The sequence below is a fragment of the Branchiostoma belcheri genome, unplaced genomic scaffold (assembly GCF_001625305.1).
Source record: "Branchiostoma belcheri isolate BF01 breed outbred unplaced genomic scaffold, Haploidv18h27 scaffold59, whole genome shotgun sequence".
Lineage (NCBI taxonomy): Eukaryota > Metazoa > Chordata > Leptocardii > Amphioxiformes > Branchiostomatidae > Branchiostoma > Branchiostoma belcheri.
Window position 1 is genome coordinate 981,984 of NW_017804231.1, and position 19,039 is coordinate 1,001,022.

Consider the following 19,039-nt stretch of genomic DNA (forward strand, 5'->3'; position numbering starts at 1 on the left):
TTTGGGGTGGGGGGTTCGAACTAACCGGCTGTTTCTCTATAGTGGTCACCTGGCCATAGTGGTCAAATTTGGCCAGTCCCTTGAGTGACCACTATAGGCAGGTTTGACTGTAGTTAGTTTTCGCTGTATGTGACCCTAACCTAACAATGTGTTGTGGACTGACTTGATCATAAACCAGTGCAGGTAGAATAAAGTCTGCAGAGCTCCAATTTTACCTGCACTAACCTGCATGCACCCAGCTGTACATGTACATGGGCCAGTGCAGGTAGACATCAGAAATACCTGCACAGCTTCAATTTTACCTGCACTAACATGCATATGCAGGTGGTAATTTCGAGGCCACATAACTACATTGTAGCATTGTCTAGCTGTCAACTCAATATTAACATTCATGTCATAACAAGAAACATTTCTCAGCAATTAAAGGGGTCCAGTGTGTCCAGTAATACTTCGTCTTGCATAAGTTATAACATATTTCAATATACATGTATGGTTAAGGTATATTGATGCACAGGGATTTGGGTTGAAAAATTTGCCAGGAGGACAATTCATTTCTACAGTAACACCCAGGCTTCATGAAAAACTACCCGAAACAGATGATACGGTTAAATGCGTATGGCATGATATATGCCTGTATATTGATTATTATGGCTACTTGTATCGACCTCGACAGACGAAACAGTTATCGGAACATTGGTTATTTACAACGACACAATAGACGACTGGAGACGGGAAAATTATCACTAACCACTGGCTGTTAAAATACTACATTTATCTTCCATGGATATAATTATCATATAGTATGGGTCAACACATATACAGGTCATATATTCTTATGTGTAATTGATGATAAATGTTCCAAAAGATAAAGAAAGGAAAACAGCATGGTGGTTCATAATTGATATCTATCCCTTTCATACAGGGCAAGGCATATACCATAAAACAAGGATGGAAAACGTAATAAAATTTCTTTTACAATGAAAAAATTATTGCTTTACATGAGATTAAAAACTTATATGACATATTTCTAATGCGATACATTTTATCTATCACAGTAAACCACTATGAAGAAAGTTTACGACTCGAAGCTTAACCAAAGCTAAAACGATCCAGTTGCACAATAATAAATCATGTTGCAGGGGTGCTATAGGCAGTAGGCAGGTCAGTATATAGATTTCCGGTAAGCATGCAAAATACTGTTCTAAAATACATTACACAGTCTGCGCTCCAATATGACAGGCTTTTGGCACCAGACACTAGTTCAGCAGGGTATGTCTGATAGGAAAGAAAAACCCTTGGTTGCCCATTTGAAAACTCAAGTGTCAGCTAGCATGTCCTAACTATTGACTAACGTTGGTTTAGACTCTGTTTGCAAGCTTTCTCCCCTCTCTGTCGTATCACCAAACTGCGAAGCGGCCGTCGCCAATTTAACTTGCCACAAAATAGCAAACTGGTGGTTGGAATCTTGCACCAGGGCCAAAAACAAACCCTTTCTCACTTGTCTGGTGGTCTGTGTATAGCACAGAGGTCAGCTCACTATTTGTACAACTACAAGTATAGAATACACTAGCAAACTAACAAAGGGGAAAATTTGGTGATAGTTTCAAAGTGGGAGCGCACCCTATACTACAGCTAACAAGGCTGGACTTCAGGCTACAAAGCACTTTGAATGGATACTGTAATTTGTGATTTTTTTATCATTACCGCTAACAAATATTTTGCCGACTTTCTTTTTTTTTTGCACCTGCTGCCACCGTGAACAAATTTTCTCAGACAGTTAACTTTTGCTACCGTGAATATAAAGTGATTTACAGTAACTTGTAAAGGCCTTATCAGCCAGGTTCTGGACAGAGATATGGCCTCTCTGGTCAGAGCCTATTTCACACAGAACACCATCACTAGCCATGGACTGGCTACGTGCCAGCATTACCAGTCTCACTGTGCTGCAGTGGTCTGCCCTGGGACTGATACATGTCAGAACCTCTACATGCTACATGAGCTGGATGTTAAGTGGCTGTGGAAGGCTTACCACAGAGACCATTACTAACAGTGCAGTTAGTGCCCAAGTTCTGCTATATGTTGGGCTCTAGTTACATGTACATGTATCTAGGTGAAGGCAGTACTGTTTTGGTCATGTCTGTATGTTTATCTGTCTGTGTTTCTGATGTATTAGCAAAGCTCATAAAACTATGGCTGGATGATATTTCACATGTGGGTACGTCCTGGGAAGATGAAGGTCAAGGTCAATTTTTCGCCTCCTCTGTATAGCCTCCTTTGTTGCTTTCCTCTGTGTAGAAGAACTTCTGATTCTTATATTCTCTCAATCTCTGTATGGTAATGATGGATACCTTTTTACTCACTTTTGTACCACAAACTTATCATTACTGTTAACACATAATTTGCTAACTTTCTTTCTCCTGCATCTGTCACCACCTGAACATATAGTTCCGTGAACACATCCATTTTTCTCAGACCGTGAAATTTTGCTGCCATGTGAGTATTGTGATTCATTTGTCATAAGAGCCTTTTGTTTATCAGTTTCTTAGCAGCAGCTACGGTGTCAACTAAAAAATTACTCCAGCCAGCCAGCCAAGGCTTGTAAATGTATGTATACATTCCCTGTCCTCTGCTTCCCAACCATGGCACCCTGGTTATCTCTGCTCTATACCGTATTCCCTCAGGCTGGGAGCTGGCATGTGTGGAATGTGGACAGGCAAGGACAGACAGAACCAACACACCACACATTCAGGACACATATATCAGCCTTCCTTATTACACGTCCAGATCTGCGTTAGGCAGAATTCAGGCTATGTTTACTTTGCACACAAACACGACATACATGTATCAGGAAATATGACGTTTATTCATACAAAGCCTGCATGTATGTGGTGGTTCACATTGTCCTCATTAAATGAATGACCAATTCATTAACGACACATTACACTGACCTGTTTACTATCAGTCCACCTTCTGTATGTAATTTTGTCTTTTGTAAGTACAAGATAGATAAATACTGTACCATGTTTTTGTGCAATTATGCTTACAGATGGAGCAAATATCTCCAGCCTGCTCTAGCAATGCCAGGAATTTTCTCATTTTTGTTAGCAGTCCACCTGAATCTTGTACGAGATACTGTTTGTACATGGGTAACCGTTCGACTACTGGCTAAAAAGAATAAGGTCACAGAGCAAGTGGTTATCCCAGTGTTGCATCAGTGTAGAGTACATGTCACATTTCCCTGTCCCTTTTGGAGTCTAATATGACCTTTCTGGAAAGTAATGTGTGCAAATGAACTAATATAGAGTGACTGCAACAAGATGGTGTGTTGTGACGAAGGGCAGTTATACCGGCGTACTATGTTTTATGTTGTCTTCTGTCTGTGGACATAGATTGACTGATGCATTTGTATATTTGAATGTAGGTGAGGCTATCTGGGTAAATTTTGAGTGATAGCTAACAAGAATGTTTGAAAAAAATATACTTGTTTTTTGAAAATTCTATCACAGTGCTGATACTAGTAATAGGAATAATTTCTTCCATCCAGAGCATCTATTCACATGTTAATTTAACCTTCTCGCTACCAAAAGTTCATTGATTAGTGTCACACAGCATGTAAAGGGTTAAAACTTCCACTGGCCACTGATACAGCTCTAGCTTGTGACAGTGTCACCTGAATTATTTACATGACACCCTGAGCACCACAACAGCTATACAACCAAATTCCAAGGGGATCCAGAGTCTAGCCTGACCCCATTCTGTGGGTTGACTCACTTCATGGCTGGGTAGTAGTGTTCCAGCCAGCCTGAAATTTTTTCAGTCATCTCAATTTTGTCTGACGTAACACCATTTCGAGCACCCAAGGCACAGTGACACTCCTAAGGGGGGCTGATGGCATGCTTCCTCGGGGAAAATTTTGAAACCTTGACCCTCTGAAACACTTATCTTGCATTTTGCGGGGCAAGTGTTGCTTTTCGACTAAGCTGAGTAGCATGAATGATATCTCATCAAAGATGATAGATTGTGCAAATTTTTTTGTCTTCAGTAAAGTGGCAAAATTTTATCAAACGATGTAAAGAAAGATGGACAGAAAGACAGCAGTCTAGTCTGACCTCATTCTATGGGTTGCTTCCCTTCATGGCTGGGTAGTACACACAATATGAGAGGTTCTAGAGTTGGGGACATGTTTACATCAGTCCCTGTCTAGATCAGGTTTCACACTAACAGGTGCTGTTGGACCAGGTTGTCTGAAATGAAATATTTTCCTCCACAACTGGCCTTTCTGCTTTCATGGCTTTGGTTTCTCTGACCTAAATTGGCGCCCACTCAGAATGCCAAAGGGACAAGAGGACAAAAGGACAAGATTCTCAGTTAGACATTCTTTGTCAAATTCTGATGTTCCAAAATTTGAAATATGCTATCACACATGCACACATATTGGACATTTTGAGTGTCTATGGGGGAGACCCAGGCATCAGACCTGTGCACAATATAAAGAACCTAACACATTTATTGAGAAGAGTAGGGGTGACCCAGTGACTTGCCAAACCTCTTGAAACAGTGTCTGCAACATCGCCTTCCAGCCATGATCTATAATTGAGATAAAGCTTCATGTTACTTCTGGAGGTGACGAGATATGAAATATGACCAGTATGAAGTGTGAGGTCATCAGGGTATAACCCAGGAGGGGTGCACAGCAGGGGGTGGGATGTCTCTTATTGGGGCACATAACTTATCTCCAAGCAGATGTTGGGAGGGCAAATTTGTTTCTACAATGAATCTCCTGTTCTCTGACAAGGAAATCCTTACTACATGTACATTGAAAGAGTTGTGTATCAGGGAGGCAGTCAGATTATGGTACAATGTTCCCTCCTGACATCTGCTTGTAGATTCCACATAGCCCGGCTTTGACCACAAACAGCAAGTCAAAACACATGCTGGTGCATGTAATATGACATCTGACCTCGCTTTAAAAGCTAGCATCATAAATTTCTTGGAAACTAGCCACTTGTGAGCCACCAACCCAACAATTTTAATCAGACAAGTCCAAATATCTGATAAAGCATTTATGGGGCTATCAAAAGTTGATCTACTTTCCAGAAGCTTGACAGTGAACTTGCACATACATGTTACAGTCTAGATGGGCTGAAAAGCCATACTAGACGATGCACACAGCCACAACACCAGACTTACAGTGTTACCATCATCTATTAGTATGGAAGGATACCTACAGCCAATTTTGCTTGTAGACTAAGCTTCATTTAATGACATCACCTCTTTCCACATCTTCACATGCCGATTTTTGTCCATCAAAGATGCTGGATTGGGCAATGCATTTGTCGGTCATGATAGGCAAAATTCCGTCAATGACAGAAAGACGGACACAGGTTACAACACTGCTATCACCAATTTTCCACCTATGACCTTCCTGCCACACTGTTTCAGTGCCCCCCTCCCCCATGTCTCACACTCTTCTCTCCTGACATTTCAGTTTTTTCTATGGACCTAATCAAGCATGTGAGGATGGCTTTCAGAAGAACTGGACCCACATTTGTCTCCATATCAAACTTAGACCTTTTCATAGTGACTGTGCTTCCAATGGAGATATATAAGGGCTGCATTAAATATTAATGGTTTAGACCTGGCCCTAACTACAGTGCACAAACATGTATTTTCAATGATACTGTTGTAATGAAATAATACCTTTTATTTAGGACGATAAAGTTATTCAAATTACTTACATGTATAACTGGTCCTAAATTCTAGCAAACAAGGACATATACATGTATCGTGTACAGTAGACAGACAATACTTTAAATGTTTGAGTGTTCATTTTTCATGAAACTTACTTAATCTTCATATCATAACTTCCAAAATGGCCGCTGCTTCTTTTATTACCACCAAACACCCTCTTTATTCCTGACGATTAATTACAGAAATTCCAACCACTGCAAAAATGTTTTCACGAGGTAACGACTGTCATTTTTAATTACACCTCACTATGATGATGATGAATACTTTATGGATCACGTAACTGGAAAAATATTTCCGACATGTCGTATTGGAAAAGGTCAATTGTGAAGGTCGTGAGAAAGTATCTACTGGATTTACTGGACTGGTATTTATGTCTGGTGTCGGCTTATCGCAGAAAACATGCAGGCAGACTGTCGCGTTTACTGTTCTTGTTCAACTTAGCTCATAATCCGAAGCACGCAGCTCTCTATAAAGGACATTGTTTGCTGTCAATCCTAGCGTTTAGAGCGTGCATAGAGTACACTCAATGTGAGGGCAGAGATTCAAAGTCATACAGCACAATTGCTTAGTTGTATCAATTCTTTATGTAAACCAAATACAAAACATGTGTACCAAACCTCTTTTAGCTGTCTAGTCTCTTTCGCCCTCTCCGCAAATAGCAGAGAGAACGAAAGAGGCTGGGCAGTTAAAATAGGTTTTGTATCCAGGCTACACAGAGACAGACCCTACATCTGCTTGGAGATTTGGTACTTCTAAGGTTACTGACCTGCCACCCAGCAGTGACCAGTTGTTGTGGTCAGCTCTGGCCTTGTGGCCCCATTCATCATCCTGTCCAGAATGTACCTCCCATATCAACAAACTATCCAAAGGGTCACTTGTGGTAGGAACTCCCAGCTACTGGTGTAATAATATAGACCACCTGGTCCCATATAGATCTCTACAGACCATTACAGCTGTCTATACCAAGTACACAGGCCACACATTTAGAAATTAGTCTCTTGCTGGGACTGCAAATGCACTGTAATTTTGTACATGTGGGCAACAATTATGCAATAAATTTTAAGAAAGTACATAGAATGAACGAAATGTCTGTACCAATATAATTAGACAGGAAATGCCCAAGGGATTTCTGGCGAACCAGTCTTTTCTTAAAAAAATCTACAACTCTACCCCTCAGAGAGTCTCTTCCGGCAAGACCCAAGGTCACAAAATAAGGTTTAAGTGTGACAAATTGGCACTTGTCCTGTAGAGAACTGATCCTTGGACAAAAGAAACGCTAAGACCTCTTCTTCTTCTAGTACCTGTGTATTGTAGGTGGATTATGTTAAATGGCTGCCCTTGAATTGAGAGACAGAGACTAAGCTACATATCTTTCAAAGGAAGCTCCTAAACAAGGGGCAAGGTCACGACATTGAGACTTACAAGGTGAGGAACATAAAAGGAATTCTTCCAACATGGCCGACGCAACAGTTACAATCTAAAAGGCATCCATTGCAATTTCAGGGCGGCAAAACTGTGAAGTCAATTTTCTGGAACGAAAATGTTCAAAGAAATGGTAGTATATGTCCGCATCAGACAGATTTCCTTCTCCAGAATATTCTTCATTTTGCTGTCGTAAAATTTCACTGGATGCCTTTAAATGCCTGGGTCAGTTTTTCCCTCATGTATTTTGAACCCTTTTGAACTCAAATCCTAGATGCGATTGACTCTAAAATGACCGGAAATCTAATTCTGTGTTTCCCATGTGAAAACTTGGCTGGGGTCAGTTGAAGTAATCCGGTGTGGTTCCCCCAAAACACCTGTAGCAGCGTTGGGCCTAATCCTAGCACAACGGACTGCAGTAAACAATGTTCTCATTGGTTAGTCATCTGGACAACATGTTGATTGTTGTTGTTCTACCTGCACAGGAAATGAAAGGTGGGGTCCTGGTGATTACGAGATACTAATTGAGGATTAAAGTATTGCTGCCAAACCAGTTTTTCGAGCTGGATTTACTCAATACAAGTTTGGTACTCTAGTCATTATACAACTCCACACCTACTGAGGAGATCCCACCTCCCAAAATGTACAGTTCACACATAAATCAGCTGTCATTCATGCAATTAATATCATAAGCTGCCACCAAAGTGTCAGAGACAATTTCAAGGAAGCTTTTCCCCAGATTTTTCTGATTTATCCACATTCCTATGATAATCTCTAATGGTATACTGAAACCCTTCATTTCTGAACTTAATTACTTTAGTTCAGAGCTAAAAGTTAAAAATGTTGGAAAATCTTGGCTGTGAGAAGAAATCTACTATTTACTAAGAGAATTATTAACATCAATTCCTACTCCATATGAATTTATATACTGGAAGGTTTTAATAAACATCACTTTTCTGGGAAAATGCAGATCATCCCAAAAATCAATGCAGTCCAGACAATTATAAATGGCTCACAACTATAGTATCTTATGTCCTGGATACAAACATGTAAAATGTATAGGCCAGCTGGCATTTTGTACAGGGAAGTTTTGGTTTGTAGGTCCGAACCCATGGATATGAATTTGCCTCTTGCCATGCCTCTGAATTTCTACCCACAAAAAAAGCGCGTTGCGGAACCACTAACTAATCGTACCATAGACACACTACAATGTACCAACATCACATATTGGGGAAATATTATTAAAAACATTGTTAATATTTATTCTACTCAAAAAACAACCACCTAAATCTAATACAGGTGCAACAGTGTGCTGGTGGAAATGTTGTTCTACCTGTGTACAATCACTTTACACCATTTACAGAATGGTTGGTGGCTGCTGGCAAGTGGTCTGGTCTTCATTTCCATGTTTTCCTGAAATTCCTCTCTCCCTGGGGTGGGTAAGAAAACCTGGATTTCTCTGTAACCCTACACTGTCCAGAAACATCAAGTATGTATTCTCTTTCCTTACAGCAAACCCACAGTAGCCTTAAGGATTAAAATGGATCCTTAATAGAATCTTAAGATACTCTTTATCTTTAATACTTAACAGCAAATGTTAAACCACACCCTTAAAGATGATATTGATAGGACACATTGTCACCATTTTTTTGGCAGTGTGACAAAAACATGTCCTTGTTACTTTGCTATTGTTAGCTGAAAATGAAAACAAAATGGCTATGAGAAATGGTTACAAATACACAGTATAGGAACAGGGACTATTTTGCTGACAGATCATTTCACAACAAGTTTCCTGGTTTTTGTGGTCAGCTACTGTGGAAGATACAAGATGGCACATTAGTGACAGAACTGGGGCTAAATTTAGTTCTGTTTGAATGTCTTTCTTGATTGGTACATATAATCCAAAACTGTGTGATGGACAACAAAAAATAAGCAACTGGAGATGGCAGACTTCACCACTTGAGTAGTAACTACATGCACATTATGCATACACAGATTTCTATCTTGGTACATGTATGTTTTGTGTCCTTAAAAAAATGTTGTTTTTCTTTCTCCAAGGACATACAAACCTTGAAATGTCTGGGGACTAGCAACAGGATAGATTTTAACCTAGACATAATTAAAAAACATTACATTTTGTCTTCTTGTTTTATTCCTTACTGGGTAGGACAGACTGTCCTGTGTCTTGTATTTAATTAAATTCTAGTCAGTTGTTATTGTTATTGTTGTTGCTGTTGAGTGCTTAAACACCATCTCTCCGTGTCACGGAGCAGACATCTAAGGAAGTCGATTTTACCCTTCACAGAAAACAGTAGATACAAGCTTTCATCCATTTACTGCACTTCAAAGCACCCCCCTCCCCAATTCACATCATGTATTCAGACCGTGGACTGGGAGAAACCATGCACTGGACCGTCGCTTCCTGAAGATACATGCTTGTGCACTCATTTCCTTTGCCAAGAAGCTTACGTTTTTGGTAGTTACCTCCACCAACTGCAAGGAGGTTACGTTTTGGTAGTTACCTCTGCCAAGAAGGTTATGTTTTCGGTAGTGACCTCCACCAAGGAGGTTATCTTTTGGGTTGTTTCCTCCGCCAAGGTTATGTTTTTGGTAGTTACCTTTGTAAAGAAGGTTATGTTTTTGGTAGTGACCTCTGCCAAGAAGGTTCTGTTTTCTGTAGTTAACATCCATCAATGATTCAAGGAAGTTATGTAATAGGTAGCATGGTTGTGTTTGTAGTTGGACAGCATATATGTCTCAAGAAGCTGTGGATGGATTGTTATGAAATTTGGTATGTGGTTAGGTCTTTAACCATCAAAGAAATGATTCAGGTTTGGGACCCTCTGGTGACTTTCCTTGGTACTGAAATTAATGTAGAATGTAGAACTTCCTATACACTGGCATTCTAACAATGTGTTTGATAAAATTCTGTGACGAGAGCTTATAAATACAAGTAAGGCCACACCAATTTAATTTCTTGGTTAACGGATTTTTCTACAGAAATAATGGAGCGGGCGGGCGAAAAAAAAAATAAAAATAAAAACAGGCCTAGGCATCCTATTATGGCCCAAAATGGTACAATAGGAGCCATGAAGTTAGCACACCAGGCTGGTTCAAAATTTAAACAATGAATTTTGAACTTTTAATGATACTACTGCATTGAAAGATGGAATGACTGTAACAAGTAGTAAGAAAAGGACTGTTTTCAACTGTTCAGGGCAAAATATGAGCATTTTGCAGTTGATTCTGAATTTTTATTTTTATTTGCAAATCAGAAAAAAATTAAGCGGCGAGTCCGTTAACCAAGAAATTAAATTGGTGTGGCCTAATTGGCAGTGTAATTAAACTACATGCCTATCTAATGCTAGCAACTATAAAATTCTAGTTTCTATCTACAGAACCAATAGACTTGGCACCCAGGATATCACTTTAAAGAGAAAAGAAAGCCTATTGCTACAATGTCATAACAATATTGTTATTTATTCTTCACCTCATACACGGTCGTCTCAACAATAAAACACTTCATATCTGATATCATCAACAAAAGAATACAACTAAATAATTAATTTCCAATCTCCCAGTGACATTTTTATTATGAAATGACAATGTTTCCCCCTGGGCAACATGGAAACAGAACCGTTTCTGCGGAGGTTGCATGATTCGAATCAGTAAGATGGATGGATGTCTGCTGGCTGTCTGATTGGATAAGACTTAAATAGATTATATTCTCTTGGTGGTTGGCTCCTACATGTAGGTTATCACAGGGGAAAACCAAATTCAGTTATGGACAACCCCCAGGATAGAATTAATGGCCTACAACTATGTACGTGTCTAGGGATGGTTAACAAGTGACACTGGAGGGTCAGGCAGTATACGGTGAACAGCATTCTAGCTACCGATAGTGTCCATGTTTCCGTCATTTGACAGAATGATGGACAAAATTTTGCTAAATCTGTCATCTTTGCTGAAAAAAAGTGGTGTGTCAAGATACAAAAAGATGTCAGAAAACTATGCTTATTACATCAGCAAAATTTCCCCTCAAAATGTGGGAAACAGTGTTTTAGGGGGTCAAGATTTCTGAAGCATGGCATATCATTGAAAACTTAAGTTCTGCAATGCAGAAGTAAAAAAATGTGTGAAGTATGTACACACAAAAACGGAAGACAAAACTCAAGCACTATTATCAAAGTATGTACAAAAGTAACCAAAAGCTGCCATTTTTCAAATGAAATGTTTTGGTCCTTGCATTATTGACATGACCACACAGCTACAGATTGCGAATCACTGTATCATAGAAATCACACCTGTTCACTGTTATTCCAATAAGCTAGCCATGCGCTATCATATACAGGTCTATAACCGGATATTAGCACTCTTTGGGCCATATCATTTTGAAACTTGTTGATACAACACTAGTTTCAATATACAGCATTTTTATATCATGCAAAGCAATCAAAGTAACACACGGAATATACACTGTATGTACCTAGGCTAATCTAGCCATTAGCCAACAAGAAATGACAGAGAGATTCTATTTTTGGGTGTGATAGGAGTTTTTCAACACACCTAAAATGTATGCAGGGATGGGAAAACCCCATACAGTGCTTTTGTTGGGTCTAGCATCATGGAAATTGTCTTCTCCTGACTCATGAACTGATCTGTTGCAGCATGACAATGATAATAGCTATTTATGGTCATTTCTTTTAGATACTAATTACTACTAAACATACAATCTCTGAGCATCCTTGAAATCCTTGAATTGAACCTTCAAAACCTGATAGAAATCCAAAAGTCTTCCTCTAAAAACAAAACATATCCCTGTAAAAAATTAATGTTAGCATGTGATTTCATGGCGGCCTTATTCTAGGTTCCATAGCAACAGCTCAGTCTCCAAGAAGGAATTTACAGAAATATTCTTATCTCACGAAACACAAACAAGCACGAGACCATGAATACAAGCTGAGTCACACAGTCTGGAAACGAAAGACACAAAAATCCATACAACACTGTCAGTTACAACACTTACAGTTATACAACACTTATGTAGGGCAAAAAAGAGGTCACTGAAAGATACCAACACAAAGACAGACATGTATCCATTCCATCTTTCTATAAATCAGACATCTCACACTAACAACTCCCTTCTTGAACCTCTATCTGCATGCAAGGTGACTTTTGCTCTCATCAAGTGCTGTTCCAAAATTAACTGTACTTTGATTCCCTTTTAACACTGTTTTCCATCTACATTGTATCCTGTGACAACTAAGCATGTAATGCAAGTGTTGACCTCTAACCTGTAGGGGTCACTTTTTGTGGATGATTGATGGAAGTTGGACCAGAGTGAGCATGACCAATGGCAGGTTCATCTGTCTCAATCTTACCCCTTTTATTGATTTATCCAAATCTAGGCCACACCAATTTGATAAATTGATTCTTGAACTCGCCTGTTTCATTTTTTTCTGATTTGCAAAACAAAAGAGAAAAATTCATATTCTGATTCTGCATCAACTCCAAAATGTTCATATTTTAACCCACCAGTTGAAGAAAGTCCTTGTCTTCCTATGTGTGTAGTTGTTACAGTTTTTCTGCACTTTCCTTGTAGTGGTTTGAGTTTAACATTCAGGTCCACCTTGTATTACCAGAAATTGAGCATTTGCATTACTAAATTTTCAAGTTACCATATAACTGGCTGTGAATTTGACAAACTATGGGTTGGAAAAGTTGGAAGTAGAGAAAGAATTTTTGCACGTTACCTCTCATTGCTATGCCCTTTCAGGCTCTTCAGTACAGACAAGGGAAGGCATGGAAGGGCAGACAGAGAGGTGAAACATTAGTTTGACAGTTCCATGATTCGTACAAAGCACAGACCCATGCTTCATGTCACGTTGTTCAAGAAAATGGATGTGAGAGGTAGTCGAGGTATTAAAATCAAAACATGAACAATTGAAAAAATTCTGCGGTTTGATACTGATGGCAAATGTTTTTGATACTGATATGCTCTTGTATAAAATTAGGTATTAAAATCAAAGCATGAACAATTGAAAAAATTCTGCGGTTTGATACTGATGGCAAATGTTTTTGATACTGATATGCTCTTGTATGAAATTAGGTATTAAAATCAAAGCATGAACAATTGAAAAAAAATTCAGTGGTTTGAACTTTGATATACTGTATAAAATTCCTCTGACTTTATCGGTAGGCTTATATGCCAGAATTCTGTTGTCTTAAAATTGGATAAACCTTACAAGCATTAAAATTTGAAAGTCAATGACAGTACACATGTATGGAGACATTTGTACAGGTTACAGATTGTCTGGAAATGATACCTCACTGCTTATACTTTCTGTCCAGGTAAAACTACCTTTTTACAGCCTGATTTTGTAGAACTCAGACATTATACCTAAAAGCAGTAATGTTGGAACAACACATGCTATAATACCAACCTGCAACCAGCAATTTACAAGTAAGTAGGAAAAAGTATTTCTGTAAACTGACAATACAGGTACCGTACAACATGTGAAAGAAATCATTTTGCTATCCTTACTTAGTTACAGTTTATCATCATCATATTCATCTTGTGTACTTACATTTGTTTATATAAATCATCAGTATCAATTCTGTAGAGAGGTTTCAATAAAATGCATAAGATTTTTTCCATCAAAAATACAAGAAGACAAATGCATTTGAATAAGTCAGAACATTCATTGCAATTCACAAACTCACTGCACAAATTCTATATATTGCATACAAATATTTGACATGAATATGTCTAATCTGTGATTATAAATATCATTCGTTTACATGTATGAAAGATTTCATGGGTCATGAATCTGTAAGAAATACTGTTGCTATACATTTCATGCTATCATTTTTGGTCTGTTTCAATCTTATAAGAATTCATCACTAGAAATTAGGACATCTATATTCTTGAATGCTGTCTTCATTACCTTCGCCAAGAAGGTTATGTTTTCAGGGGCGTTCGTGTATGTGTGTGTGTGTGTGTGTGTCTGTCAACACGATAACTTGAGAAGGTCTTGATGGATTGTCTTGATACTTGGTAGGTGGGTAGGTCTTGATGAGACCTCAAAATGATTAGATTTTGGGCCACCTGGCGACTTGTCATGGTACTGCAGCAGAACTTCCGGTTTTGATATCTCATGATCCAGACATGCTAGGGTGACGAAATTTGGATGGCAGGTAGGTCTTGTGCTGGGGATGAAGTGACATGAGTTTGAGCCCCCTAGTTGCTTGCTCTAGAACTGCAGGGGGGTTTAATGGACAAATGTTTAAAGGGGGATAACTCAAGAACCGATTGATGGATCACCATGATTTTTGGTATGTAGGTAGCTTGAGTGATGCTTGACATAATGATATTACAATTATGCAAATATGGATGTAATTTGCATAATTAATGAGGAAATTCTATTTATCAGCTGCATTCCATAATAGGAAGTTCAAGCTTGTGACATATGTTATTAAGAATGAGAGAAACACTGACAGATATCGATTATGCAAATGGAGACTTAATTTGCATAATTAATGAGAAAATATTATAATTGCATAGTGGTAACTGCCTGGAATTTTATACTTGGGGTGTTTGAAAGTTAAGTTAAGGTGAACATAATTAAACATAACTTATTCAAATAAGGATCTGATTTGCATAATTTATGAGAAAGTTTCATCATGGCATTCTTTGTTAAGATAAGACTGTCTTTTGGTGGAGAATATGATCAACAGATATAATTCATGCAATTGAGGATCCTATTTGCATAATTAGGGGGATTAATATATAATTTCTTAATCATAAAAGCTAACATCATTTGGCGAAGGTATGAGATCGTGGAACTCTAGTTGGAATCTGAATCTATGATAAAAGAACACTACTGAAAGAATTCAAAGATAAAAAAACTATAGCAGGTCAACCTTTTCTTTTAGCTAAAATTCTGACACCTTGCCAATGGATTACATGAACCAAAGTGAGTTATGCCGTTAATCCCTCTTAACAATAGCTTATGAATATTCATGACATTCTACACAGTGGTACAGATAACATATACACCTGTATGCACATGTCATGTATTGTACCATCAATCTCAGATTGAATAGCAGCTGTTACATAGATCCCAGCATTATCTAACCACAATTCAGCGGCTGCAGGGCTATTTGAACCATGAACGGAATCACCAAGGGTGGTTTGCTTCAAGAATTTGTGTGGGAACTGTGTGATTAAATCTCCAGGTGTGGGAGGGGGCATCGAACATGAAAAATATGCCCTACTTCACAAAAATGTTCCCTACTGCACAAAAATGTGTCCTATTGTACAAATACAATCTGTTCTCCATGTAAAACTATTTATCATTTGCAGAGGAACAAAGAGTGAGACAACGCTGGTATGTAGAATATGAAAAGAAGACAAACTACATTGTAGCTAGAAGCTGAATAGATTTAAATATCATTATTTACAGGCACAAATTTTAATCCTGACATGCTTTAGAAAATCTTGCACCAGATAGATTTTCTGATACACAATAGTACATGTAAATACTGGTAAACTGCTTCTTCATTCAAGACTTATACAACACCACAATAGCTCTATGACCTCAAAGTGTCAACATGTACTAGTGACTAGTACATGTTGACACTACTATACTATAGTATGATTGCATCATATCCAGACATATGGTACAGACTTGAACGGTCAAAGTCTCCCACAAATCAATTTATTCTAACAGTTGTCATATTCAAATAAGAACCAATGGAATTGCCATTGTTTTAAATTGTATACTTTGTGTGTAAAAAATTCTAATGTGTACATTGCACCTAAGTATGCTTCCTGCTGCTGCGTATACGTAACGTAGTCAGTACTTGGACTACTCGTTGAGAGTACCCTGACTCATGTTTGTGTATTGGTACAGCAAACACAAGTTCCTTGGTACAGGTATATGTTCAATACTTGACTCATGAATGTACGACATACCTCCGCCCACAGTTCTATTTACCTGAGGAACTTTTGTTCCCCTGACTTCAGTCGCTCACCTTTTTTGTGCCAGTAGTAAACTCTAGTCTAGAGACTGGTGGATATTCCTGCACAGCAACCAAGGCTAAAGAGTTACCAGGTTGTCTAAAGACTTTTAGATTGCTTGAATGACAAATAGTTAAACCACTTTGTACTTTACAATGTAATTTACAGTAGTGTATGCGGTAAGGTTGGAATGTTACAAACAGAAGGAGGGTTTCGTAAAAAAACTGTACATTTATTTATCTGAGGACAAAAAGGCTTGCAGGCTTGGTGTCTCAACTGTGTACATCCCTACCATACACACCACTTCTGTCTTAGGTTGACCCAGTTGCAATAAACAAACAATCCCTCAAATGCTCCGACCCTTTTTTGTTCCAAACAAAAACACAAACCCTCCCCCCAAACCACTTAGCATGACACTGTCCGTGGCTGACAGAACTACAAACCACGTTAATCAATTATGCAAAACAAGGATCTAATAATAAAGATCGATCAGCCAAGGGCTAGGATGGTAATTGAATTACACTCCCACCAGATAAAGAGGGCTGCAGAGTAGTTTTGAGGCAGTTGAACTGGGGCAGTAGCTAATACTTAGGAATTCCTTTGGTATGCGCCAGAGCGACAGAGAACTTTGAAGGGTATGGATATGACTAGTTGCGGCATGTCTGTTTCAAAGGAAGGCGAGTCATTATTGGCTTTCCTTGTCCCCGAATTCCTTTGTCAAAAGGCTTTGTTTGGGGTGGCGTGACCCCGAAACGATCGCATTCCTCCTGCATGCGCTTGAACGTGTTTCCTTGGACGCACGGAAACCTGTGACCCGTTACTTTCGACAGGAGCCGGGCGCGGTGCGTCGGGGTTACGCATCCCGGCTGGCAGCGACCACGACATACCTGGCATGTCAACTCATAATCCGATATGTGGGTGAAATGGAAGGGGGAAGTACATATCAAACATGCTCGCTAAATCTGGGGCTACCGGCCGTGCCAAGGCAAACAACAGATCAAGTAGTCCAGAATTAAGGTGTTTAGATACATGTACACGGGCCACGGGGCATTCAACTCTACTTGATAAACCACAGATGTTAAAATGCACACATTACCTATGGAATTAGTTGGATACGTGCCTACTCTAACCATTACCTTTTCCATTAGCCATACACATGACCAATGCCACTGTTATTTCCTTGCTATGACTACGATATATCCGAGATTACTTAGATACAAATTTCACCTTTATTCAGCTAACACTAAACAAACCGAGAAGGGGGATACTGCACTTCACTGCTGAGAGCAGGAAGTCGTAACAAGCGAGGATTACTCAAGAAGGGAAAATTGTTTCACCCTGTGATAACAATCAGTATGTTAGTGCAAACTAAGCTTGAAATTGCTTCCTTCTCAGAACTATTAGCAGATAACGATGAATTATTGGGGGTGTAATGTTTAAAGTACAGGAAGTAGATGCTCTTGTGCTGAGTCAGACAAGCTCCCATGGCAGTGTGTATCCTGGCTATACCTCTACATGTACATCTGTTTCTCCAAGTTCAGAACCTCAACCTTTCAAAAACTCTGGGAGGTTCAATCAGTCCAGATGGTTTGATGAAAGAATTCCTGCAGCCTTTAACGGTTTCCCAGGGGGTAGTTAAACTGGTTGGAACCAGGTTTTCAAGTTTATCGTGAGTTAAGAGTTGTCCATAACCCAGAAAATACCACCCACTCGGCTCGATTACACGGTAAAGGTACTTCATGCTTGGTTTGTTATAGGAGTAGCTCGAGTGCCCCCTCCCCTTCAGCCTAGAAAGAAAATCTGACAGAACTCACCTTTTCTCTGCACGATTAGTCTGACCACGGGAGCCGCCGTGCTCATAGCCTTGACGAAGTTTTCATCGTTGTTGATGGGTAGGAGGTCGCCGTGTGGGTCCGTGTAACACAGCGTAAAGGGAATGTCCGCGAGGTGGTGTCTTCGCTCAACAAGTTGGTAGAAATCGTCGAATTTTTCGATGGACGTTTTGTCCAGGGCCCAACGTCGGTATTCGGCGTCGAACTGTATAAGGTTGGAGTGGAAGAGACAGTGGAATTTGGATCTGATTGAACGAGGTATGCAGGTTTATCGAAGGGGGAGGGAAAAGAAGGTCAAACTTCTAGACTATGTCAAAATATGTAGGCTAGGCTGGGCGGTTGTGCGAGCGCGGTTCGATTCTACCAACACCGGCGGTCAATCATGCAGTGCAGTACAACAAACACATGAAAACTGTTGCCCCTCTGGATTTCCATTTTTAGCGAATTTGACCACAAATTTCACGTAGAATCTCCCCTACCTTAAAACAATAGCCTGGCGCCCTACAATCGAACCAAGCCCTGTACCTTGATCTTAAAACACGCCCTCAACACACAACAACGAAAGTCCAAACCAAGACAAGGGTACGCGTTCTACACGGAATTTTCTTACCTTACTTTTCACCTCGACGACCCCGCTCTTCACCCGAGCGAGCGATTTTGACTTTCCTGACATTCTCGAGGCTTTCCCTGCCTCTTCTGGTGTAATTCTAGCGCCTTCCTGGTCCACCAGACGGGTAAAATAGGGTTAGAAGTCAGCAGAAACAGCGCCTGGTCCGCCCTCTATGCATAGTGTCATCTCTAATGAAGTCGGCAGCCCCCAAGAAATTGAATACGCGTGTTTTGATGACGTCATATCCCCGCCCAACTTCCAAACTGTCCACAACTAGAAAACAAAGAACAGGTATATCGGATAAAACCACTTATAATATCAAAATATGAAACAAAATTTCAAAATATGAATTTGAAACGCCCGAATCATTAAGAAAGTAAAATTTTCACGGTTGTTTCAGGC

General features: G+C 39.4%; 1 protein-coding gene across 1 annotated transcript in view; it reads right to left on the reverse strand.

The window, feature by feature from the left end:
• Positions 1 to 19,036, reverse strand: part of LOC109482019 (partitioning defective 6 homolog gamma-like) — a 26,323-nt gene extending 7,287 nt beyond the window's left edge. The window contains exons 1-2 of the mRNA XM_019784657.1: positions 18,638 to 19,036; positions 18,010 to 18,232 (exon numbers count right to left, since the gene is read on the reverse strand). Coding sequence (XP_019640216.1) covers positions 18,010 to 18,232; positions 18,638 to 18,700 — 286 coding nt within the window. The 5' untranslated portion in view covers positions 18,701 to 19,036. The remainder of the gene's footprint in view (positions 1 to 18,009; positions 18,233 to 18,637) is intronic.
• Between the last annotated feature and the right edge of the window lie 3 nt (positions 19,037 to 19,039).